At 41.9% G+C, this 26,849-nt stretch overlaps 2 protein-coding genes and 1 non-coding gene across 5 annotated transcripts in view; 2 read left to right on the plus strand and 1 right to left on the minus strand.

The window, feature by feature from the left end:
- On the minus strand, nucleotides 1-17,453 carry CATSPER2 (cation channel sperm associated 2). Of its 3 annotated transcripts, none has more exons than XM_061395082.1 (13): nucleotides 17,373-17,453; nucleotides 16,549-16,695; nucleotides 15,616-15,789; nucleotides 14,951-15,019; nucleotides 8,321-8,493; nucleotides 7,631-7,786; nucleotides 7,231-7,355; nucleotides 5,718-5,896; nucleotides 5,405-5,504; nucleotides 5,030-5,086; nucleotides 2,043-2,254; nucleotides 1,506-1,673; nucleotides 1-129 (listed from the first exon to the last, which is right to left on the minus strand). In XM_061395082.1, the coding sequence occupies exons 2-13, from the start codon at nucleotides 16,691-16,693 to the stop codon at nucleotides 98-100; spliced, it is 1,590 nt and encodes a 529-aa protein (XP_061251066.1). In that variant the 5' UTR covers nucleotides 16,694-16,695; nucleotides 17,373-17,453; the 3' UTR covers nucleotides 1-97. The 3 variants fall into 3 exon arrangements, with proteins under 3 accessions (XP_061251066.1, XP_061251067.1, XP_061251068.1); XM_061395083.1 differs by lacking the exon at nucleotides 17,373-17,453 and adding an exon at nucleotides 17,090-17,181; XM_061395084.1 differs by lacking the exon at nucleotides 17,373-17,453 and having other exon boundaries at nucleotides 16,479-16,641.
- PDIA3 (protein disulfide isomerase family A member 3) overlaps nucleotides 17,275-26,849 on the plus strand; it is a 22,381-nt gene continuing 12,806 nt past the window's right edge. The window contains exons 1-3 of the mRNA XM_061395085.1: nucleotides 17,275-17,857; nucleotides 23,568-23,646; nucleotides 25,458-25,575. Coding sequence (XP_061251069.1) covers nucleotides 17,691-17,857; nucleotides 23,568-23,646; nucleotides 25,458-25,575 — 364 coding nt within the window. The 5' untranslated portion in view covers nucleotides 17,275-17,690. The remainder of the gene's footprint in view (nucleotides 17,858-23,567; nucleotides 23,647-25,457; nucleotides 25,576-26,849) is intronic.
- On the plus strand, nucleotides 24,370-24,476 carry LOC133234853 (U6 spliceosomal RNA). Its single transcript, XR_009732344.1, has one exon. It is a non-coding gene; the product is annotated as a U6 spliceosomal RNA (small nuclear RNA).

The raw sequence follows: 26,849 nt of genomic DNA on the forward strand, positions 1-26,849 counted from the left end.
AATTATTAACAGGATTTATTAGACTTTGAATTCTACATTTCCAGCTATTTCCTTCATTTATGTTGGCCAAAAATAGTGAAGCCATCCACTGTCAGCTCTACTTGTCTTCAAAGTTCATCAGTGCCTGCACTGTAAAGAAACAGACTGTGAGGCTGGAGACCTAAGAATATTCGGAACATACAAATGTTTGGTGAAGATCCTGCTTCTCTGGGTTCCAGGTTCCTACTCACATCTTTACTAATCTTTACTCTAAATTAAGCTGTATGAGTCTGTCCTCTTTGCCACAGATGAATTAATCCGTATTTAAAGAAACCACCTTGCTACCTTTACCTCCCCTTCACCTTGTTCTCCCCAGAACACATTGGGAGGCAGGGCCAGGACCACTGGAAAAATGCACCATTTTGAAGCAGGCAAAACCTGTCTAACATCCTGCTCTCAATTCCATGTTTCAATGTTACAAATTCCTCTTATTGCTCTCCTGTGCCCACCTCTGGGGGTCACATTCCTCTTCCCTCATTGATATTTTCACTTTGGGTTGATTTTAGCCAGGTATTAGGCGGAAAACACTAATAACATGCTAATAAAAGGAGGATAGGTATTAGGAGGTATTAGGAGGATAACACTAATAAAAATGCCCCTAACTCTTCTAGTTTTTTTATTTTTAGAGGAAAAACTCATTGATCCAAATTAATCTCCAGGTAGCTAAATCTCAAGTGAGAAAATTAGGAAAAATAATTTTGAGTAGGTAGTTCTCAGCTTAAATCAAACTCTGCTATTTCAATCACATATTGTCTCTGCATTGGCCGACTCTAGAAAGGACTGAAAGGAAGAGAATTCATAAATCTCTTGAGGACAGTGGGCTCTTGAGAGCTTTCTGCCAACTATTAAATCCTCACAGCTATCAAACTTGAGCCTGAGGCTCTTACTGCCTGGGCCTGAAAGGTGACCTTCAAAGAGAGGAAACTCGCATTTCAAAAGCGGGTGGGCTGCCCAAACAGAGCAAAAGCCCACCTTACTATCCTAATTCTCAACAGCTGGAACTGGGTACTTTTCTCTTGGGAAATCAGCTCTCAGACATCACAGGATTTGTGTCCCCTACCAGGAAGATTCCCACGTGGCACAGTGGAAAAGAACCTGCCTGCCAATGCAGGAGCACAAGAGACACAGGTTCGACCCTTGGGTCAGGAAGATCCTGGAGAAGGGGATGGCAATCCACTCCAGTATTCTTGCCTGGGGAATCCCATGGTCCATGGGGTCACAAAGAGTCAGATACAACCTAGTGACTAAACAATAACAACCAGAGAAGCAGAGTTGCCAGGTCCTCACTAGGTTAGAAGAAATCAGGACATATGCCCAGAAAGTGATATGCCAAATGCTGAATTTGCCTTTTTTAGGTGTGAGGTAGAAATTCAGAGGCTGAGATGCCACAACAGTGAACATACTCTGTCTCCCCAGGTATATATATGCTGCTCTGATGAACTTAACTCCTAGCATCCATGGCATACCTGCAAACTCTTGTAACTGCTTACGCTCCTCCAGGTTATACTGAAGCTTCTCTAGCAACTCAAAATACCGGAAGAGTGAATCTCTAGGCCAGACAACACGTTCATCCTGATCCATGTCCATTAGCCCAGGCAGATTCTGGTGCACGTGAGTCTCCCAGTCCAGCTGACCTGGAAGGAGGAATGCTTCTTAAAAATATATTGAGATTCATGGAAGTTGGATAAAAGCTGATAAATTCTATGGGGGTAGAGATAGAGAAAGCAGGGATGAAAGAGGATGCGGGAAGGAGAGAAGGAAAAAATGTGTAGCACCAAGAAACCACTTTTACAGTAAACAAAGAAAGCCACAACCGTACTTTTAAAAACTGCAGCAGAATCACAGAAGAAATAAAGAGGTGTGAAGAAAGTAATCAAGACCAGAACATCGGACTGGTGGCGAAAATGGGGAAATACACACAGTGGGAGAACTCCTATTAAGATTTTGGGCTGTCTCATGGAAAAGAGGGGTCTGAATTCAACTGGAAGAAACCTTCTGCTTACCGATAAGGTCACAATATCTGGAGCTAGAAACCGACGAGCAGGAGGAAAATGAAGAGGAGGAAGAAGAGAAGGAAGATGTAGACTTTCTCCTTTTGGACAAGGACTTTGTTCTTGACTTAGATGCTTTTGAACCCTTTCTAGTGGCACTCTGCTTAGACTCTTGTTGAGAAGCTTCTGTTAAGTCTGAAGGTCTCCCTTGTTGACTGGCATCTCTGGAAGTGAAAAGGGAAATTTCATTGCTTCAAATACATCTACACGATATGACTAGTTCTATCCCTATTCTAGTCCTGGCCCTGGCCTAAAAGTAGAACTTAAAGCGATGAGGCATCTCTGTTGTGGCATCTCAGCCTCTGAATTTCTACCTCACACCTAAAAAACTGCTGCCAAGATCTAAGTTTAAGCATATCCAACCTAAATTAACCAATGGGATGTGCTCCTTTTAGTGCCCTTCACTGCATAACTTCTGTGCTCACTCTTATCCAGGCTTTCACATTCCACACTCCACCTTATTTTGCAGAGTCTTAGCCCCACCCACAGCCCTTGGCCCTATGTCTATTACACCACAACTATGCCCCCTGAGCCCTCGATTCCACCTCATTATTAGAGGGACAGTGGCCTCAGGTCTTTATGTCTTCTCCATTTAGGGTTGCTCCTTTGGGGATCTCATCTCCTGAGTTTAAATGCCTCCTAGATCTCTGGTGGCTCAGATGACAAAGAATCGACATGCAATGCAGGAGACCTGTGTTTGATCCCTGGGTCAGAAAGATCTCCTGGAGAAGGGAATGGCTACCCACTCCAGTATCCTCACCTGAGGATATATAGACAGAGGAGCCTGGCAGGCTACAGTCCATGGGGTCACATCAGACACGACTGAGTGACTAACACTTTCACTTCAGATAAAAATTTAAGCCCCTTGTCCAGATCTCACTCCTTAAACCAAACTTGTATATATAACGTTTACTAATGTAGAAAGCTTGAATTTCTAATGGACATCTTAAATCCAATCAAAACTAAATTCTTTTCCCACCAATCTTACAATCACAGTCTTTCCCATCTCAGGTAACTGACCCTTCCTGCTCAGGTCAGATTCTCATCCTTAAATCTTTTCTCATAACCTACATCCAACCCACCAAGAAATCCTGTTGACTCTATCTTCAAAATATATCTTTTCTCATTAGTATTGGTGCTACTCTGGCCTGAACCATCAACATCTCTTATTTGGACAGCAGCATAGCCTAACTCTTCTCTACGCTTCTCTTTTTGTTCTTCTTATAGTCTATCATCAACACAGCAACCAGACCAATCCTTTTCTCTTTTGAAAAATATTTATTTATTTGGCTGCACTGGGTCTGAGTTGCAGTGTGTGGGCTTAGTTGCTCCAACACATGTGGGATCTTACTTCCCAGAGCAGGTATCAAACCTGCGTTCTCTGCTGCTGCTGCTGCTGTTGCTAAGTTGCTTCAGTCGTGTCTGACTCTGTGTGACCCCATAGATGGCAGCCCACCAGGCTCCCCCGTCCCTGGGATTCTCCAGGCAAGAACATTGGAGTGGGGTGCCATTTCTGCATTGCAAGGTATATTTCTAACCACTGGACCACCAGGGAAGTCCCCAGACTAATCCTTCTTAAACGTAAGTCATTACATGTTGTTACTCTGCTATGTTCCCCTTTTCACCCGAAATCAAAGCCTAAGTCCTTACAGTGGTCCCCCCAGCCCTACAGGATCAGGTCCCCGTTGTCTTTCTGACCTCATCTCCTATCACTCTCCCCCCTGCTCACTCTATTTCAGTCACAATAGTGTCCTTGCCATTTCTCAAACACCACCAGGCATGCTTCTTGTTTAGGACCTTTGCACTAGCTGTTCCCTCTGCCAATAACACTCCTCCCATAGATATCCATGTAGTAATGCCCTCACGTCCTCAAAGTCTTTGCTCAAATGTTACCTTCTCAATAAGGGCACTCTGTTTAAAATTAAAACCCATAATGAATCCCCACCCTAGACTCCAATCCCCCTTAACCTGTTCTACATTTTACTTTTTCATAATGCTTATCATATTTTTAAAATTTTTAATTGAAGTATAGTTGATTTGCAATGTTGGGTTAATTTCTGCTGAACAGCAGTGACTCAGTTATGCACATATACACTTTTTATATTAAATGCTTATCATATTTTAACATGTTAATTTTCTTTTTAATATGTTCATTGCTTATTGTCTCTTTCCTCCTCCTACTTCATATAAATTCTATGAAAACAGGCATTATTGTCTATTTTGTTCACTGATATGTTCCAAGCAACTAATAAGTATTCAATAATTATTAGTTGATGCATTTCTTCTTTTTCTTTCTGCTCTCTTGTCTACTGCTGCACATTCATGGCTTTGAATAGCATCTGTTTCATGGAAGGTACTGTTACTAGTTTCCTATGGTTGTGATAACAAATTACCACAAACTTGGTAGCCTAAAACAACAGAAATTTATTCTCTCACAATTCTGGAAGCTGGAAATCTGAAATCGACATGTCAACAGGGCCATGCTCCCTTTGGAAGCTCAAAGACAGAAGGTTCCTTGCTTCTTCTAGCTTCTGGTAGAAGAAGCCTGGCATCCACTGGCTTCCTTTGGCTTGTGGTTGCATCACTCCAATCTCTGTCTCTGTCTTGACAGCTTCTCCTATTCTGTGTCCATGTCTTCTCTCCCATATCTTATGAGGCTCCTAGTCACTGGACTTATGGCCCACCTGGATAATCCAGGGTGATCACATCTCAAGATCCTTAATTTATTTGCATCTGCAGAGACCCTTTTTTCCAAATAAGGTCATGTTCACAGGTTCCGGGGGTTAGGACATGGACCTATCTTCTCGGAGGCCACTGTTCAACCCGATACGATAAGTGGTTATTGAAGGAATAGAATCCTCTCTCAAAGCCAATCTTCACCTTTGGTTTTTCTACCTCTTTCACGAGTGTGCATCCCACTTCACATATACACTCCTAACCTGGCATCCAGTTTGCTAATGCTTGACCTCTGTGCCTCAGGGATTAGGTTTTGTCTCCTGCACAGAAAAAAAAAAAGCAAAACAGTGAAGACAGTTACACTGAAGCAGGAGGGTAGTAAGGAAAAAATAAAAGAATTCTGATCATTAAGTGAAGAAAAGTGGGTGAGAACAAGTTGCAGTAAAGGAGTGAAAAAGAGTAGGAAAGCCCTGAAAGTGGATAAAGAGTCAGGCAATATTTTAGAGCTGGGGAATTCTAACTCTGAGGCAAATCTGTCCCACAGGGGGAAACGGGATGAAGGCCAAGGAGTAGAAATAGAGGGTGGGATCGGGAAACCCTCGAGAACTGAAGGTGTGTATGAAGATACGGCAGCAGACCTCTGGATAATCTGCCGCTTGAATATGTCGGCTTTGTGCTGGACCTCCAGGTGTGTCATCTCCTCGTTCAGCTCATTCCTGATATTCTGGAAGTTAGTAACTGCCCCAAAGGGCCATTAGGAGTCGGAAGGCAGCGGTGACTAGACCTGGGGAGACCGCTTGGGTGGGGAGAAACCAAGTGAAACATCCATTCCAGGGCCCACGCTTTCCTATTACATCAGATTCTCTCCCTCTGTAATCCAGCAAACCTCGCTTTCACTCTAACTTCTTCCCAGCCCCGCTGCCCACCAAGTTTCACCTCTTCTATGCTTACCCATCATGGCTACTATGATATTTCGAAAGATAATGGAACCAAGTAACAACCAGAGGATGACATAGATGCTGCTGAAGGTGCGGCTGACCTCAGGCACCTTCCAGGTGTCCTGAAGCAGTGCATACCAGTGGTCCAGGGTGAAGAGAATGAACACGGTTACTATGGAATTCAGTAGGTCCCTAAAGAAAAAGGAGATGTGAGTACAGAGGGAGCTAATTCTCTACGAAACACTACCATTTGTACTCTCACAGCAACATACGAGCACTTCTTTGCAGTTTGCTCTGACTTTGGCTCCTTTTCTACCATACTGGTTTTTTTTTTTAACCTAATCTTCAGTTTGAAATTGCTTTACTTGCTTTTCCTGTGTTATGAATAATCTATGAATATCTCTAAGTATTCCATCAGTGCCTGGGGCACAGTAGGTACTCAATACATAGATATTAACTGAATGTTTAAAAATTCAGCATGCGATTCATGCTGATTCATGTGAATGTATGGCAAAAACCACCACAATATTGTAATTAGCCTCCAATTAAAATAAATAAATTTAAAAAAATTGAATCACCAACTACACATTATTTTTGCAAGTTCATTCTACACTGTTCTATGGACTTCACCTGGTAGAGTCACAAAGTTAGCAAACATCATGCCTACTTTGTTTGCTGCATGAATTGATAGCCAAGTAAGTGGATGGATGTGTAGCATAAACATGTGATTCCAAATAATGAATAATGATAAGTATATCACAAAAGATCTCAGAAGATATCCAAATTTTCCCTCTTATCCCTCCATATACAAATTATTGAAAACATCAGAGCCTGAATAGAATGAATTCTATGACTTCCCTAAATCAATACTCTTACAAAACCACCTGTTAGTCTAAGATAGAGAGCTGAGAAGTGCTGACAAGATTGGATTCCAATTCATAAATAACTTTGTATCCTCTAAATCCAAATAGACTTTCTACTAGTAATCAGAGTTCTCTAGACAGAGATTACTAGGAGGTTTTACTTTTGAAAGAATGTAAGTGTGTTCATGTGTAATTTCTACACTGAGAGATTGCAGTAAAATCAGTGACCATGCTTGAGAGTCATGGTAACATTTATTGATGTGTGTGAAATGTGTGAAATGCTGTGTAAGTGCTTAAATAAATTACATCATTTATCCCTATACTCATGAACTTATGCTACTTTTAATCCCATTTTTCAAAAGAGGTAACTGAAGCATAGAAACCAGGGCTTAACCACGGGAGTATACTGCTTTTTAAAGATAGTTGATAAGGGTAAGTTTGAATTTGCAAAACGCAGAGCAAACCAGGAACTAGCTGCCCTATTCTCAAAATTGGAGCTAATACCACTCACTATTCTTTGCTTTCTCTTTCCCTCTCCCTACTGTGTTCTATTCCCATTTCTTATAATAGACTATACTTGTATTACTGCACTTTGGATTCGCTTCCCAGTCTCATGTCCAGATTCTCTCCCCCACCCCCGAGGCTCCCCCTGGTCCTGCCTACGAGAAGAACTCATGATACTCCAGGTCCTGGCGAGTTGAACGGGTGTAATTCTCGAAGAAGTAGACACCAGCCACAGCAAAAATGTAGAAGAAGATGAGCAGCAACATCAAGAGGAAGGTCATGCTCTAAAGGTCATGACCTTGAGTCAGAGCTGGGCCAGACTAGGCTGATTTCCACCTACAGCCCAGTCAGGCCCACCCTGGAAATCCCCCACCAGACCCTCACTTCTAGCCTGAGCCCAGTCATCTCTAGAACACAGTGGCTTGTCCCCAGCCCTTTCTCATGGACAACATTTCACAGGGTCTCTTATTGCCTTCTTTCACCCACCCAGACTGTTTCATGTTATATCCCCATGTTTTTTCACTTTGCCCACCTGATAGAGCTGCAATAGTCAAATTACCTTGAGGGCCCTGACCAGGGCCAAAATGATGACTCGAACTTGATGGAATCGTGCAAAGAGTTTGAGAGACCTTAGTACCCGGCAGATCCTCAGCAACTGGAGCCATACAGGTTTGCTTGTTACCCCTGCCAGCACCACAATCTCAGGAATCAGGGACTGTAGGAAACACAGATTGTGAGTAAAATACACCCCTCAAAGCACCCAGTACAGCTGCCCTTTTTTTATCTCTTCTTTTCATAGTTCTTTGGTCATTATCCTTTGAATAGCATTTTCTGGGGACTGTTTCCTATTCAGTCTTCCTATAAAAAATTACTTAAACTCTGCATTTCAACTTGCTCAGATGTAAAAAGGGGATTATCTCAGTGCTTATCTCATTAGATTACTGTGGAGCTCAAATGAAAAAAAAAAAAAAAGCAAGTAAAACAGGATAGTTCCTGACATTTAATAAGTGCCTAGTAACTGGTAGAAGTTATTGCTGAGGTTAATGTGATTAGATTCTTCCTTGCTTCTAATAACAACTCCTGCAATGCCTGACTTTTAGTTTTAGAGAAAAAACAACCAAAATAAGGAAGTTAGGTACATTTCTATTTGTTTCTTCCTATACTGTAACCATCTTTTCTTGTCTTTGATTCACCTAGGCACATTTCTCCGTCCAGTAAATTAACCTTCAGGATATCTATCTATCCTTACCAATACTGTGACCACAAAGTCAAAAACGTTCCAAGCATTCTTCCAGAAGAGAAAAAAGCTGGATAGCCACATAAGAAGGATCTCCAAGATGAAAATAAGCAAGATGAACCAAGCTGCCACCTCCAGAGTCAGCTTCAGTGGCTCCAATTGGGTATTTGCAGATTCGAGCAATTCTGTGAGAATAGAGCAAAGGATGAGTAGAGCTTAAAGAAGGGGGAAGTTGAATGATAGAGAATGATTAGCAACTGCTAAAAAGCCACAGTTGTGCCCACTGCTATGCCATTTTTCTTTTGGAAAATTAAGGAGTTTCTCTCCTTAATACTGTTGTTGGTTCAACCTATGAAACAGAACTGAACATGAAAAATAGCTTCAAGTCATCTACTGTTGGTTCTGGTACGTGTTAACAGCTACAAGTTACTGCCTTCTCACTCTGGGGTCAGAAAGTCACCAAGGAATTGCTTAACGACCACCAGTGCTGTCTGCTGTCTGTTGTTTGGTGTTACCGGAACACCAAACTTCACAAAGCAGCAATGGGCCTTCAGAAAAGAATGCAAATGTAGGGCCATGGTATGGAAAGTGTTTTATAACATATCTAGGAACAAGAAACCAAATTCATGGGATGTATTAGGCTATAACAAGAAATTACCTGGTTGTTATTTTTATTTATTTGGCTGTGCTTGAGTCTTCACCGGGGCATGTGGGCAGCACACAGGCTTCCCAGCGCAGGGGCCTCTCTCTAGTTGCGGCGCGTGGGTGGGCTTAGTCATGCAGGTGAGTTTACCTGCCTCTCAGGATGTGGGATCTTAGGCTCAGACCAGGGACTGAACCTATGTCCCCTGTATTGGAAGGCAGATCCTTAACCACTGGACAACCAGGAAAGTCCTTTTGTTAGTTTTAAAACTTTCCCTTTCTATTTTGCCTAAAATTGATTTTATTCTGCAGACTGAATCCAAATTGAACCCTCTGTAGAACCTATTTGCTAACTTTGATTTCTTAACTCATCTTTCAACCCTCTTCACTTCTTCTATACATTTAATAGATGTATATCATGCTGTAGAAAAAAGCATTAAGATCAAAATAGGTTTAAAAGCTAAATAATAATTTGTTTCTCTTTGAAACAGAATAATCTGAGAACCTCCAAAGGCACTATGACTGATATGCCTGGCGGTTAATAGAGACAACAAGAGAATAATCAATCACCTTGAACAACACAAACTGCTGTGTAATTTTGATACATACTCAGTTATAAATTGTTATTGTTTTTAGCAATGTTTTGGCTAATTACATCTATTATGAAGTAAGGAACACTGATATTCAAATACAACTTCATGGAGAGCAAAAGAATAATCCTGCAAATTTATTTCAAGACAATCTTCATCAGATTCTATAAATTGCATTCATCTGATAGAAAATTTTATTTAGCACATAAAGATATCTCTAGAACCTCAAAAATCAGTGTTAAAATTGTGTTATACTCAGGTTTTTTTTTTTTTGTTGGAAATAAGGACTATTCACACTCATGATGTGTTATTTTCAGAGCAGGGCTTGCAAATAAGCCAAATCTTCTTTCTTTTCTCACTCTCACCATTTAGAAGCAAAATATGAAAAGTATAAAAATAAGCCAATTGGTGTCTGAAGTGCAAAGAATTACCAATATCATTCTAAAAGAAGATTAGTTCCTATTTTTTTATTCCCGAACACATAATTAAATTTTCACCTACACTTTAACATATATAACATGTATTTAACATATAATACATAATGTTGTAAACCTAAAACTAGTACATATCTAATTTTTTTGAAAGAAACAAAAACTATAAAAATATAATACATAGGGAATTCCTTGGTGACCCAGGGTCCAGTGGTTAGGAGGCACTTTTACTGCCACGGGCCAGGGTTTGATCCCTGATCAGAGAACAAAGATCCCGTTAGCCATCCAACACAGCCAAAAAAAAAAAAAAAACCAATAAAGTAAATATATTTGCTACCCAAACCAAACTTAACATATGTTGTTGTTCTTCAGTTGCTAAGTCATGTCTGATTCTTTGTGACCCCATGGACTGCAGAACGCCAGGCTCCCCTGTCCTTTACTATCTCTCGAAGTTTGCTCAAACTCATGTCCATTGAGTTGGTGATGCCATCCAACCATCTCATCCTCTGCCTCCTCCTTCTCTTTTTGCCTTCAATCTTTCCCAGCATCAGCGTCTTTTCCAATGAGTCATCTCTTCACATCAGATGGCCAAAGTATTGGAGCTTCAGCTTCAGCATCAGTCCTTCCAATGAATATTCAGGGTTGACATCCTTTAGGATTGACTGGTTTGATCTCCTTGCTGTCCAAGGGACTCTCAAGAGTCTTCTCCAACACCACAGTTCAAGAGCATCAATTCTTTGGTGCTCAGCTTCTTTATGATCCAACTGTCACATCCGTACATGACCACTGGAAAAACCATAGCTTTGATTATATGGACCTTTGTTGGCAAAGTGATGCCTTTGGTTTTTAATACACTGTCTAGGTTTGTCATAGCCTTCCTTCCAAGGAGCAGTGAAAGTCGCTCAGACTCTTTGAAACCCCATGGACTGTATAGTCCATGGAATTCTCCAGGCCAGAATACTGGAGTGGGTAGCCTTTCCCTTCTCCAGCAGATCTTCCCGATCCAGGAATCGAACCAGGGTCTCCTGCATTGCAGGTGGATTCTTTACCAACCGAGCTATGAGGGAAGTATAGGAGCAAGTGTCTCTTAATTTCATGGCTACAGTCACTGTCTGCAGTGATTCTGGAGCCCAAGAAAACAAACTCAGTCACTGCTTCTACTTTTTTCCCTTCTATTTGCCATTAAGTGATGGGACCAGATGCCATGATCTTAGTTTTTTGTTGTTGTTGTTGTTAATTTTGTACTTTGTAGTGATCTTAGTTTTTTGAATGTTGAGTTTTAAGCCAGCTTTTTCACTCTTCTCTTTCACCCTCATCAAGAGGCTCTAGTTCTTGTTCACTTTCTGCCACTAGAGTGATATCATCTACAAATCTGAGGTTGTTGATATTTCTCCCAGCAGTCTTGATTCCAGTTTGTGATTCATCCAGCTCAGCATTTTGTATGATGTATTCTGCATACAGATTTATAATCAGAGTGACAATATACAGCCCTGTATTCCTTTCCCAATTTGGAACCAGTCAGTGGTTGGGTTCTAACTGTTGCTTCTTGGCTGGCATACAGATTTCTACAGAGAGAGGTAAGGAAGTTACCTGTTTGTTGTGATACACACAGTCAAAGATTTTAGCGTAGTCAATGAAGCAGATGTTTTTCTGTAATTCCTTTGCTTTCTCTATGATCCAACAAATGTTGGCAATTTGATCTCTGATTCCTCTGCCTTTTCTAAACCCAGCTTGTTCATCTGGAAGTTCTTGGTTCATGTACTGCTGAAACCTAGCTTGAAGGATTTTGAGTATAACCTTCCTAGCGTGTGAAATGAGTGCAACTGCACTGTAGTTTAACATTCTTTGGCATTGCCCTTCTTTGGGATTTGAATAAAAATTGACCTTTTCCAGCTCTGAGGCCACTGCTGAGTTTTCCAAATTTACAGACATATTGAGTGCATCACTTTAACACCATCATCTTTTAGGATCTTAAATAGCTTAATTGGAATTCCATCACCTCCATTAGCTTTGTTGAGTCAATATATAATGCCACATAAAAATTAATTTCTAGACAAATAATATACTTTCTTTTAAAAAAGCATGATCACTTATAAAATGGAAAAAGTATAAATTTACTCACATTTTATTATTAAAATTATAACACTAAAATAAAATAGTAACATGTTACTTTAAAATATTTTTACTGCAATTTACTTCTCCATATCACAGAAAAAAACATGATAAAATAAAATGATTATAATTACTAAGGAGGTTTTCAAAGTTATATATGTTTTCCTGGGAAACAAAGTCATAGGACAACAAAGATTGGGGAGCTTTGATCTAGAGAACTGTTACTTACATTAGTATTTTTCTCCCTATCTCTAACAGTAATATTTATGATCTGGAAAACTGCTTTTAAAAATCTAAACAAAGTCTTAATGTTTATCACACAAATTAGTCTATTCAAAAAAACTGTTAGTCACAAATTATTTCCCTCTGCCAACTCCCTCCTGCCTTTCTATCATGCGTGCATGCTAAGTTTGCTTCAGTCCTGTCCAACTCTTTGCAACCCTATGGACTATAGCCTGCCAGGCTCCTCTGTCCATGAGATTCTCCAGGCAAGAATATTGAAGTGGGTTGCCATGCCCTCCTCCAGGGGATCTTCCAAACCCAGGGACTAAACCCCCACCTCTTATGTCTCCTGCATTGGCAGGCAGGTTCTTTCCATGAGAAAGTATTTAATGATCTTGCCAGGTGGTTGCCACATAGGCAGTCCACCGTTCCTTTGACACAATAATCATATTTCATATTCAGCTATTTTACCAAAAAGAATGGTTAGTGTTGTTCTATTTTGATTTGCCCATTAGATCCAAGGAATTCCATATAATTACTGCCCATTAGATCCAGGGAATCTCATATATTTACTTTATATTCTAAGGCTTAAGTCTATATCCCTAATCCTACAAGGTAAACACTTGCCAATTATCATGATTAACAAGAAATAGGAAATGTGGGCAAAATCCTCACCACTGTGGGGAGGAAATAAAAGAGTTCAAAGCATATAGTATACTGGAGTTGGCCAATGACACCAATTACTGTTGGGTCTTAAAATACTTCTGACCTGACTGCATTAAAACACTACTGTTAAGGTGGGAAACGTCCCCCAAATAGTGATGAAATGAGGAAGTGAGTTCTTCTACTCTCCTTTCTGAGTGGTTTGTTTGAGATGTAATCAAATGAGTTCATTGATTTTCCAAACATTCTTTTGCTTTTAATACGTTTCATAAAATTTATGACTGGTTTTAGAGTCATTTACTTTTTAAGTCACTCTTCTGGCTCATCTAACATCTTAGTTGTACCTTTACATACATTGTGAGCTTTCTTATTTGTACTTAATCTTTCTAAATCTATTTGTAAAAATGTAAATGTTGGATCACCTGCTGATAGGCACTCAGTATCTCTATTAGGAGATCCATTATATTGAAAACAAAAAACAAAAAACAGTCCCCTACACACGAACCTTCAAGTTGCAAACTTTCAAAGATGCCAATGTGCGTTCACACATCCAATCACATAAGTTAGCTCATGTGTCTGGTGTACACGGTCATGTGTGTGCATCCTTTACAAGTGGTTGTGTTTTCATGTACTTTACTGTACAGTACCACATAGAGTACAGTATCTTTATTTCAAGACCAGGATGTCCAGAAGCAAGTGTAAAAACAGTGGTCATGTAGCTGGTACTGCTAAGAGGCACCAGAAATTGGAGGTCCAGAGAAAGGAACGAAGAGAGACAAGAGAAAGAAGTACCAGAAGAACCAGAGAGAGTCACAACGCAGGAAATGGCGAGTGGATTTTCTTTATTTGAGATACTTTTAGCTTTTGAGGCACAGAATCCGAACATAGAACAGTACACAAAGGTTGCAGCAGCCGTTCAGAACACAATCCAGTGCCCCCGTGTCATCGAAGACAAGAAAAAAAAAAAAAAGAGTGCTACAACCCAGACATCACTGGATTGTTTCTTTCATGAGCATAGATAGAATTGAATTCAGCAAGGAACCATCAACATCAGGCATGAATGAAATTGCAGCTTGCCCTCCATCTCCTATGGTTAATGATGCTTCAGCTCTACCATCTCCCACCTCCTCTCCCTCCTCCAGTCAGTACCTCTTCTTGCTTGTTCACTCGATGCCAACTGCTGTGTGCCAAATCTTGTAGTGTACCTTTCAGGGTACTGTACTGTGAGATTTAAAATGTTTTATTTTTTTTCAGTTTTTAAATTTTTAAAATTTATTTTTGGCTGTGCTGGGTCTTTGTTGTTGCATGGGCTTCCTCTAATTGTGATGAAAAGGGACACTTTCTAGTCGAGTGTACAGGCTTCTCGCTGTGGTGGCTTCTCTTGTTGCAAAGCACAGGCTCTAGTGTACACAGGCTCCAAAGCACAGGCTCAACAATTGTGGCACACAGGATTGTTGCTCCATGGCATGTGGTAGCCTCTTGGACCAGGGATCGAACCTGTGTCTCACGCGCTGGCAGACGGATTCTTTACCACTGCGCCATCAGGGAAGCCCTTATTTGTTTTTTCTTTACATATTATTTGTGTGAAAAGTATCATAAACCTATTACAGTATGTTAGCACTATATAGCAGATGGTGTTGGGTACCTTGACTAACTTTGTTGGACTTATGAATACACTCTCGGAATGACTCGTTCATATGTAGGGGACTTACTGTATTAGACTAAACTAACTAACACAAGAAATACAGGTGGTTTTCCCATCTCCAATTTCTTAGGAGCCTGCTACCCCTACCTCTAAGTGTCTGGACTACCTTAGACTACTTTTGAGAGCCCTCCCAATGTTTCTAGGTCTTAGCAGTTGCACAAATCCAGGGGACTTAATATAATTGTCACTATCACAATTCAAATAACATTCAAAAGTGTAAAGTGATCAACTTGAAGGAACAATGACCCCCATCCTTTCATTCAATGTGAGTTCTCACCTATTTCAACCATCAGTACAACTGTATTCAAGAAGATGAGGAAGATGATAAAGTTTCTGAAGATAGGACCTGTCTTCTCTTAAGAAAACATACAGAATGAAGTTCTTTCTAATTTATGCAGGCGACATAATTAGGGCAATAGAACCCTAATGAGAAGAAAATGGAGTTTGGGAAGGAAAAAATAAGTCCTTAGGCAGATGATGAGGCAAGAGTGAGTAAAATGGGATAAAAATGAGTGGCAAGAGGAACCTCCCTGGTGGTCCAGTGGTTAAGACTCTGCCTTCTAATGCAGCAGGTGTGGGTTCAATCCCTGGTCCGAGAACTAAGGTCCCACATGCCATGGGGCATAACCAAAAAAAAAAAAAAAAAAAACCACAACTCTTGTGGGGGGTGGGGAGTTTGGGAGGAAGGGATAGTTAGGGAGTTTGGGATCGACATGTACACACTGTTATATTTAAAATGGACAACCAACAGGGACCTACCGCATAGCACAGGGAACTCTGCTCAATGTTTTGTGGCAGCCTGGATGGGAGAGCTTGGGAGAGAATGGATATATGTTTATGCATGGCTGAGTCCCTTTGCTGTCTGCTATCACAACACTGTCAACTGGCCATACTCCAATAAAAAATAAAAGTTAAAAAAAAATAAGTGGCATGAAAGGATACGCTCAAGGACCCATCCAGCCCATAAGGAAAGAGGTGGCCTCTCGCTGCATCGCACTCGAAGGGTGCTCATTAGCCTCTGGGCATGTGTAATCCGTTCTACATGACGAGGTTTTATGGAGAATCGTACAAGCTGGTGTTGATCTCCCAACATAAGCTTCTTCTGACGGGAAGAATCTACATCAAAAATAAAAAAGGGACAGTGGATAAACATAAAAAGAAATCTTTGGGAGTATCAAGAGCAGGTAGGGTTGAGCGGCGGGAACACTTGTTAAGTAATGGACCCCTCCCACACCCCCGAGGGCTTACCTTGCTGTTCCTTCACATAGCAACTAATACTAGTTTGAAGTAAAAGCTAACCTATTGCTTATGACCAACACTGTTCTTGCCCAAGATAAGTTACAGGTTCAACCCTCAAAGTTCTCAGTGTCTTTGGTGGAAACATCCAGGCCAACCAGGGCTACTAGCTATCCTAGGCCTAAAAACGAGTGACATAGTTCTATCTCCTGGATTCAGAGCTTTATTTACTAAGTCTTTATCAAGTTTGGTGTAACTTTTTAAAAGCTGCAACCAAACCAATCTCCCCTGAATTTTCCACCCTTAAAATTTTCTCTGCTTCCTACTCTTCGGAGGGTGTGGTTACATGTGTGTGTGTATTCAGTCACTCAGCTGTGTCCCACTCTGCGACCCTACGGACTGTAGCCGCCCACCCTCCCTGCCCCCCCAGCCCCCCAGCCCCGGGCTCCTCTGTCCATGGGATTTTCCAAGCAAGAATACTGGAGAGGGTTGCCATTTCCTCCTCCAGGAGATCTTCCCCATCCAGGGATGAAACCCGCATCTCCTGCATTGGCAGGTGGATTCTTTACCACTGTGCCACCTGGGAAGGGTGTGGATGGGAGCCTTAAATGCATCTTAGTGAAGAAACAGGCTGCTGACCAAGTATCTCTCGGATTGTGTGCCGTGGCACAGCTTGGCTCAAGCCTTGCAGATGCTCGATGAGAGAGAAAGTATCAATGAGCCGGGAACGAATGGCATCAGCCCGGGGTAGTTGCATGTGTCCTGATGGGTGATAAGTGGCCATGTCTGTTAAGAAAATAAAAGTGTCATTTCATTTTTGGAGTTGCACCAAGGCTTAGAGATTCTCTTCCCTTTCTCCCAAGGTCTTCGCCCTTAAGAGGACAAATACATTGTACTCAGACTCAAGGCCTTTTGAAACAAAAGGAGACGGGATTCATTAAAGAATCTGCGTAGTTGACTAAGCGGCCAGGCGCCTTCACCCGTGTGACAGCAGTTCTAGTTAAATGCAGCAGCCACAAAAGGTAGGAGTCCCGGGTTGGACAAAGAGGAATTCAAGCACTACCTGGACCTGAGGGAGTCAGGTAATGCAATGAGATGGGACAGAGGGAGGGCTCAGGAACTGGCTCCGAAAAGAAAAACCCAGTTCCATGAGGAACTGGATAAAAGGCAACAGCCTGACATTTTGAAAATGTGTCCGATCCCAAGCGTGACCACTCCAACGCGCTCCCTCGGGTGCCAGCTCCTTCTCTCAATTCCCGCTCCTGGGCCTCATCTCAGCCCAGGCTCTCTTCCGCCCACTCAGCCCTGACTTCAACTCCTCCGCCTCCGGTTCTGGCGCCCCCTGAGCTCTGCTGTCCGCAGGCGGGACGAATTCAGGGTCGGCTCCCAGCTCCGCAGCGCCACACGTCCGGCTCCCGCCCGGTCCCGCCCGGTCCCGGGTTCCGGCTGGTCCCCGGACCCACCCCCAGCAGCAACCAGCGACCCTGGCCCCCCTTCGCGGCCCCGGTCGCCCCGGCGCTCGCCGCCTCGGCCCCGCCCCACGCTCCGGCCACTCGGCGGTTACCAGCTGGTCCCGCCCGCCCGACGCGGGCGCCGCACAGCCAATCGGCGGCTGCCACACTGCGGCCCGAGCCGGGCTGGGGGGTTGGGACCTCCGGCTGCAGGTCCGCCTGGGCCAGACGCGCGATCGCAGGCTGAGGGTACGTGGTTGCCGGCCCGGTCTCCGCAGTCCCCACCGAGCCCCGACCCTCCTGGCCGCCCCCTCGCCTTACCTCGTCGCCATGCGCCTCCGCCGCCTAGCGCTGTTCCCAGGCCTGGCGCTGCTCCTCGCCGCGGCCCGCCTCGCTGCTGCCTCCGATGTGCTGGAACTCACGGACGACAACTTCGAGAGTCGCATCACCGACACGGGCTCTTCTGGCCTCATGCTCGTCGAGTTCTTCGCCCCCTGGTGAGGCCACTCAGCCGGGGCGGGAGAGGGGCGGCCGGGTGGGCAGGGGGCGAAGGCGCGGGAACGGTTGGGCCTACGCAGCGTCGGCGCCCTCCATCATTCCGGAGAGCCCGGCTGCGGCCGGCAGGTTTTCCGCCCACGGAGACCCGAGCTGCCTCGCCGAGAGCGGAGAAGTCGGTGCTGAGCCTCCTGGAAGCGAGAGCCGAGAAGGAGAAAGCGAAGGCCCCTCTCGCGCAGGGCCACATCCTTACCTCGGTGCTATTGCGGCACTTCCTATTTGCAGAGGGTTTGACCACCCCCTCCCCCGCAGCTTCGATGGTGTCTTTAGAGTTTCTGCGTGAGTCAGTGCTACTGTTTTCCGTTCTACAGACTAGGCTTCGCGAGGCCTTATATTGGAACCTAACGTTTCACCAAATGCAGAGGCCCTGCGCCCCCAGGGTACTTCCTTTCTTCTTGCCCCAGGCAGCCGTTGGTTTCTAGCCAAGGTCACTCAAGTGGCTGCAGAATGGTCATTTGTGCTTCCTTATGGCAGGCAGTTATTTTGTCCATCGCCTGGTGCACACTTTCTTCGTTCAACTGATGCTTCTCAGCACCAGCAGAATTCAGTTAGAAGGAGTAGATGGACAGAGTAATTCCACCAGAAGCTGTCTAAATGGTCAGTTTCAATTAGGATTTCTGGAAAATGCCAAAGAAGACCCCAATGAGAAAGTAAGCAGTGTTGGAGAAATACTCCACTTAAGGGTGACTTAACTAGGATGTAAGTTCCTTAGGATACAGCTGACTGGGGGTGGGGGTGGGGAGAGAGCAAATAGAATTTGTGGCTCAGGAAACTTGAATGTTGGCTTTTTTTTTTTAACCCCAAGATTTATCATAGCAAACAATGATTATCTTAACGCTGGTGATGGCTCAGTATAACCATGCTAATTACAGTACTTAATTTTTCTCCTGCTACAGTGACCCTTAATTAAAAACTATTTGTATTCAGAAGTCTAAGTAAAAGAAAGTTAGTGGATAACTTGCATTTACTTCTGTCAGTAACTCTGGTCTTCACTCTACAGGGGCTCAGCCGACTTGAGGGTACACTAGAAATCCTGTAATGAAGACCACCTGAACCAGAAGGGTGTGCTTAGCAACACATTTTCAACTTCTGATAGACTTTGCATCTAGGGTGTTCCCTCGACTAACTGGCAGTACTGGTTACACATCACAGGTGGTCCTTATACATCTCTAGAACTCACATTCTCTCAGAAACAACTGGTCTCAATCACATAACAATGACTTTGAGGGGGTGTTCCTGTAATTAGAATGGCTGTATGGAGCTGTATCAAAACTGGGAGGTGCCTGTGTGACTAGAGGGGTCAATATGAAGTGAATTGCTGGAGAATTGTGGGCTATCAGACTGTTAGTTTAAAGAAGATTTTTATTTTTACAATTGAGGTGTTCTCTGCTACTTTAAGGGCTTCCCTGGGGGCGCTAGTGGTAAAGAACCGGCCTGCCAATGCAGGAGATACAAGAGACTCTGGTTCAGTCCTTGGGTCAGGAAGATTCCCTGGAAGAGGGCATGGCAACCCACTCCAGTATTCTTGCCTGGAGAATCCCTTGGACAGAGGAGCCTGGCGGACTGTAGTCCATGGGGTTGCACAGAGTGGGACATGACTGAAGAGCCTCAGCACGCATGCACATGCTGCTTTAAATTGTTGCACGTGCTTCCCTAAGAACTGCACAGCCCATTGTACGCTAACTGTCCCTAAAGTTGGGTGGACCTCTGCTGTGGTGTCACCTTGTAACTGGTCTGGAAGGTAAAGACCTTGTAATGCCTCTGTAATGCCTGCAGGAAGGATCAGTTTGCTGAATGAGTAATTTGGAATCAAGGAAGTTACCTGTTGATGATGTCCTTATTTCTTCACATTCAGCTATTTATTAATATTTTAGCTGAAAATATTTTCCAGCTGCTATTATTCCTTTGTACTCTTGTTACATGTGAGATAGGAACAGTTAAAGAATCCTTGTTAAGAGTAAAATGGACCTGTTTTGAGCAAGTTGTTTTTCTCATTTGTCTTAGGGTATTGTTTCCACTTTCGTTTTACAAGTGAAAGTGACAGATATCTTTGCAGCTGATTCTGTAGCCTAATATTTCCATTATGGAGTCATCATCTATGTAATTTGGAAGAATGGGAGTATCTGAATTTCTGTGGGAATAAATAGAACTATTTAAATGTGATAATTTTTGAAAATTACTGGTCAGTGTGAAGTTTTAAGTCTTCAGCATCTGCGTGTGTTGTAGGTTTGTGCCCTGTCCTCTGGGGCAGTAGTATTAATTAATGATACTTGATACTGTTTTTATAGAAGAAGACTATGTGGATAGTATAAAGTGGAATAGTTAATATTTTTCTTACACATACTGATTTCTTTCCTTGGAATTCCCTCCTCCTCTCCCTCCCCAATTTGGTCTTTTCAATAGGATTTAGCTCAGTAGTTAATGTCTTACTTCTCTGGACCACTAACTGGTTGCTCCCTCTATTAGGATCTAATAATACTATCACCCCTGCCAGACTGATGTTTCTACAGGGTGAGGACTATATCAGTTTTTCTTCTGTCAAAAGCTAAAATAGCATATGGCACAGTGCAGTCATGAAGTAATGGTTGTTGGGTGAATATATGTTGGGATTCCTAATTTAAACTACCTGGATTAGTTGCTAGGTAGCATCCCTGAAGGTGAATGGGATTATTTGTGTTTTAGTATTATCCAGTAGTAGGTGAAAGAAGTAGTGGTAAAACTTGATGATCACCTTCAAAATCTACCTAAATTCTATTCCTGATGAATTTTAAAGAGGCAGTCTCCTCCACTGGAACTTGTCAGACAGGTCCTTCCTTTGGGTATTTGATGATATTGTGGATAGCAGCAGTGCTTAAGGCAGCGGTTTTCAGTCCCAGCCCAGTCCCTCTGATTATCTCCTGGATTCCCAGAGGAATCATTCAGTAAGTCCCAGGGTGGTGCCTCAGCACAGGGTTTTGGGTTTTTTTTTTTTAATGCTTAATTGATACTTTGTATATGCATCTGTGTTGAGACCCACTGCTACTACTGCTGCTGCTAAGTTGCTTCCGTCTTGTCTGACTCTGTGGGACCCCATAGACGGCAGCCCACCGGGCTTCCCCATCCCTGGGATTCTCCAGGCAAGAACACTGGTATGGGTTGCCATTTCCTTCTCCAATGCATGAAAGTAAAAAGTGAAAGTGAAGTCGCTTAGTCGTGTCTGACTTTTAGTGACCCCATGGACTGCAGCCTTCCAGGCTCCTCCATCCATGGATTTTCCAGGCAAGAGTACTGGAGTGGGGTGCCATTGCTTTCTCCATGAGACCCACTTGTCTGGCCTAATTATTTTATACTATTCTCTTCAGATGTTTAAAGGTAGCTGAAGTGAAACTATTCATAAATCTGTTGCCTCATTCTTTTTGGACAATTACTACATATGTATTCAATAGAAATCTCTTAATACGTATAACACATTGTCTCTTATAAAAAAAAAAAAAAAAAAAGCCCTTCGTAGTTCTCTTGAATGAATCATTCTTACTAGTAATTTTACTTTTGCTCTACTATTCCCTTCTGTAAAATACCCTATCCTGTCCTGTATGAAGCCTTAAATCTTTAAGACCCAGATCAGTTCCTTAACACACATTCATTTTTAACCTTTGCACCCCTGTATTATGTTCCCAGAAGCCTAGATTTCTCAGCTAATTTGGTTATTTTTAATAATCATTTGGGATTTGTGTATTTTTGTTACAATGCATGTGCATGAATTTTTTTAATATATTGTGGAATACAGAGGATATAATAATACCATATTTTATGTCTCACAAAGTGAGAAATGCTACCACTGAAACCATGATGTGATTGCAAGACATATCCCAGTTTCTGATGTTCTAATGCAGTAAAATGTGCATCTGTGAAATACAGTATAAGGAATACCATTAATTCACCACCTGCCCAGTCTGAAAAATAAAGCGAGGACAGTTGAAGTTTCCTGTGTACCCTTTCCCCAGGTTACACACTTCCTTGTCCTGAATTTGTTTTTTATCATTTGGTTCTTCTATACTTTTAGTAAATATGTCTGTGACCCTAGTTCTGTTCAGTCACTCAGTCATGTCTGATTCCTTGCAACCCCATGGACTGCAGTACGCCAGGCTTCCCTGTCCTTCACCAATTCCCGGAGCTTCCTCAAACTCATGTCCATCGATTTGGTGATGCCATCCAACCATCTCATCCTCTGTCGTCCCCTTCTCCTGCCTTCAATCTTTCCCAGCATCAGGATCTTTTCCAGTGAGTCAGTTCTTCTCATCAGGTGGTCAAAGTATTGGAGCTTCAGCTTCAGTCATTCCAATGAATATTCAGGGTTGATGTCCTTTAGAATTGACTAGTTTGATCTCCTTGCAGTCAAAGGGACTCTCCAAGAGTCTTCTCCAACACCACAGTTCAAAAGCATCAATTATTCAGCGACCCTGCTGCTAAGTCACTTCAGTCGTGTCCGACTCTGTTCGACCCCATAGATGGCAGCCCACCAGGCTCCCCCGTCCCTGGGATTCTCCAGGCAGGAACACTGGAATGGGTTGCCATTTCCTTCTCCAATGCATGAAAGTGAAAAGTGAAAGCAAAGTCGCCCAGTCATGTCCGACTCTTAGCAACCCCACGGACTACAGCCCTCCAGGCTCCTCCCTCCATGGGATTCTCCAGGCAAGAGTACTGGAGTGGGTTGCCATTGCCTTTTCCGTCAGCGACCCTAAGCAACATGTTATAGTTTTTTTTAATATTACTCTCTTTCTGTGTCAGCTTTCTAGTGATTATTTTTGAGTAGCACTTCTATGGACCTTGAAGAATATAAATTCTTTATTTTGTTTTAAACAAGTTTTGGGGGGCAAAGTGTTTCAGAGTTACTTGTTCATCCATTACTAAATGTGTGACTTTTGACTATGAAATATGTCAGCTCAAATTTCTTCCTTGTTTCCTTCCTTATGTTTTCTGATTCTATTTTTGCTGTCTGTGGGGAGGTCAAAGAACTACGCACCTTCTCTAAGGGATCCCTCTGCAACCTGTTGGTTTTTGAAGAGATGATATATAGTGGTGCTAGATCTGTGCTGATATACTGCTCCCCACATTGCATGTACAGTGTGCCTAAGGGATTGGTAGGGCTTCTGGGCAGAGGAGCAGGTGTTATAATGGTCCTCTGGGAAAATACTCTAATTGACATAATGCTTTATCCTCATGAGCTGTTATAGTCAGGTGAACTGTGTAGCCATAAAAATCAGGCTTGCTTCTTAGGTACATCTTTTAGATTCTTTCCCATTATAGGTTATTACAAGAAACTGAATCCCTGTGCTATACGGTGAAGCCCTTGTTTACCATATAGTATTGTGTATATGTTAATTCCAGATTCCCAGTTTATCCCCCCACCCCCATTGCACTTTTAATTGAAGATAGATGCTGTTCTGGACTGAGCCAGTCCTATAGAGTAGATCACAGGCTTGAGATAATAGTACCTTTACTTCTGAGGGATCTGATTAACCTTATCAGTACTGGATGTTGTTCAGATGATGTGTTTTCTTTTGGAAGCAGCTATTAGTCAAAAGTAGTAGTATAATTCGAAGTCCTTCCTAGAGAAACAAAATTAACAAACTTATAGGATATATAAGCTTTTTCTTTAATATATTTACATAGGTGTGGACACTGCAAAAAGCTTGCCCCAGAGTATGAAGCTGCAGCTACCAGATTAAAAGGAATAGTCCCATTAGCAAAGGTGAGTATAGGCAAATTCTTCATTAAAGGGAACAAAGGATTTTAAATAGTAATTGGTTAACAATTAACATTGATTTTCTTTGTTCATAATTGCTAAGAAGAGAGAAAAGGAGGTTCTGGGCAAATACACAACTGACTATTAATTATGGCTTTGAAAGATTAAAAGTGGTGAAACTGGGAAATACTGGTGTAATAAAAAAGTAAGATATATGGTAAATAAGAAGGGGCAAATGTGGAAAGTAAAATTATAGTAGACAAGGTTAGAGGAAAATTATCATTGAGTAAATGAGTTCCCTAAATTACCATACGCTAGTCACAGTGATGGGAATAGGAAGATGACAAGAGGATGTTAAATGAGTAACTGGTCAACTGTAAACTTAGTATTTGCTTTTACAGTCAAAGTAATGCTTCCAGAATTTTGTCATTGTTGTGTCGCAAACTCCTAGTTGCTCCAGTCTAAGAGTTCATATCTTACCAGTCTCTAGTAAATAATTCATACCTGTATAGGGCTGTTTTTGAAAACTGATTTTTTTTTTTTAATTTATTACTTTGGCTGCGCTGGGTTTTAGTTGCAGCAAGTGGGATCTAGTTCCCTGACAAGGGATCGAACCCAGGCCCCCAGTATTGGGAGCATGGACGCTTAGCCGCTGGACGATCGGGGAATTCCTGAAAGCCACTTTTAATCCTGATGTTCTATGGCAACTTGCCATAGAAAAAGAGTTCAGTGCTTGCTTCGGCAGTACATATATTAAAATTGGAACGATACAGAGAAGATTAGCATGGCCCCTGTGTAAGGATGACGCCCAGATTCATGAAGCGTTCCATATTCTTTTACAATACCATATGTAAAATGGATAACCAACAGGAATTTGCTGTATGGCTCAGGAAACTCAAATAGGCTCTGTATCAATCTAGAGGGGTGGGATGGGGAGGGAGATGGGAGGGAGTTTCAAAAAGGAGCGGATACATGTATACCTATGGCTGATTCATGTTGAAGTTTGACAGAAAACAGCAAAATTCTATAAAGCAATTATCTTTCAATAAAAAATAAATTAATTTTAAAAAGAAAAAGAGTTTCTGTCATGACTTTGTTCCTGCCTCATGTAGCTGTAGCCTACGTTACTGGAGATACATTACTTTTCTGAATTTCAGTTTATGTTAAGGCATTGGGATCATTCTTCAGAATCTTGTGTAGATTAAATGAGGAAATACATGCAAAGTGCTGGCTGCATTACCTTGCTTGGAAGAAATGGCTAAATAGATGGAAAATTGTTTTTCGTCTTCCTGGTAGGTCTCACTAGATCTATCTGTCATGTTTTAGTTTAGCCCAGATTCAAACTAGCTCAGGGAGCTTGTTTAAATATCAGTACCTTTGCTAATAACCATTTGTGACTTGCTAAATCAAATTATACCCCACCTGATGGTGATATATCAATCCATACATCCCATTGATGATAATCATTATCAAAGTAAGCCATTATTACTAATTTAAGTGATTTATCTCTCACATATTCTGAGGGACGGGGAAAGGATGGAATAATTGCTTTAGACAGTAGAGACTCCCAGAATAGAATTTCAATAGTCATTTGTGCATTTTATATGAGGCCCAGGAATCTAAATTTTAGAGTTCCTGTTAGGTGGTTCTGATGTAGCTAGACCAACACCAGTCTGCCTTTAAAATCTAGTGTCTGTGGGATGTGTGTCATGAATTGCTTGATATTTTGATTTGACCACTCTTCATGTTTTGGGAATGTGGGAAAAGCCTGCAGCAGACTTTTGGATAACAAATGGTTCATGTATTTTCATCTTTAGGTGGATTGTACTGCCAACACGAACACCTGTAATAAGTATGGAGTGAGTGGATATCCAACCCTGAAGATATTTAGAGATGGTGAGGAATCAGGTGCCTATGATGGGCCTAGGACTGCCGGTAAGGAACCTGAATTACATTTTGGAAACTGGAACTCTTTGGGTCCTCTGTTCTTTGTAGTGGAAATGACATTTTCTATACAACATACTTAAAAATTCCTCATCTAAGAGGTCAATTTGGACACTTGACAAAAGACTTCTCTAACTAAACAGATTACGTAAGTAATATAGAAAATACTTGAGGTTGATTTATAAGGTTTACCAGGCATTTTTTTATTTGACAAATATTTATTGAGTACTGACTCTGGCACAGATACTATAGTATGGTGCCCAGAGTTTATTGATGAATAAAGCAGCCATGGTTCTCACTCTTATGATGCTTACATTCTGGGCAATGAAGGCAGCACACAGGTTTAAAAATATACATACATAGATAACCACATCACATCCATCAGGATAACTACTACTAAAAAAGAAAAGAACAAGTGTTGGCAAGGATGTGGCGAAATTGGAACTCTTGTGCAATGTTGGTGTGAACTTGACATAAAATAGTGCATGCAGCCACTATGGAAAACAGCACAGCGGTTCTGAAAAAAATAAAAATACAATTACTGTGTGATCCACCGGTTCCACTTCTGAGTATATACTTAAAAGAATTAAAAGCAGAGTCTGGAAGAATTATATAAAAATTGTATATAATACAATGGAATATTATTCAGTCTTAAAAGTTAGTTCTGATGTGCTGTGACATGGGTGAACCTTGAAAACATGCTAAGTGAGATACGCCAGTCACAAAAAGACACATACTGTGTCATTCCACTTGTACGAAATTCCTTGAGTGGTCAGTTTCCTAGAGACAGAGTAGAATGTGCTTCACAAGAGTGGTGGGGAGTTGTTTATAATGAATAGAGTTTCAGTTTTGCAAGATGAAAGCAATTGATTTCTGCAGTCTGGAGATTAGTTGAACAGTGGTGTGAATGTACTTGATGCCACAGAACTATATACTTTAAAATGGTTAAAATGGCAGATTTTATACTATGTATATTTTACCACAATTTTAAAAGTGTGTATGCTATGTTGTTATACACATCAATAATCTATATGGATAAGATAAATTCAGTTAGTTATAAGAGCATTAAAAAGGAGAAAAATAAAACTATATGATGTGATAGTGATTGGGGGTGGGAGTACCACATTATTATAACGGTGATTAGGGACATAACCTTTGAGGTGAATGCTCGGAAGGAGCTAGCCATGAGAATATGTGGACCAGAGCTTTCCAGGCAGAGGGAAAACAGGTGCAAAAAGACCCTAAGACATCACTGAGCTTGATGT

This window comes from Bos javanicus, chromosome 21, assembly GCF_032452875.1.
Source record: "Bos javanicus breed banteng chromosome 21, ARS-OSU_banteng_1.0, whole genome shotgun sequence".
Lineage (NCBI taxonomy): Eukaryota > Metazoa > Chordata > Mammalia > Artiodactyla > Bovidae > Bos > Bos javanicus.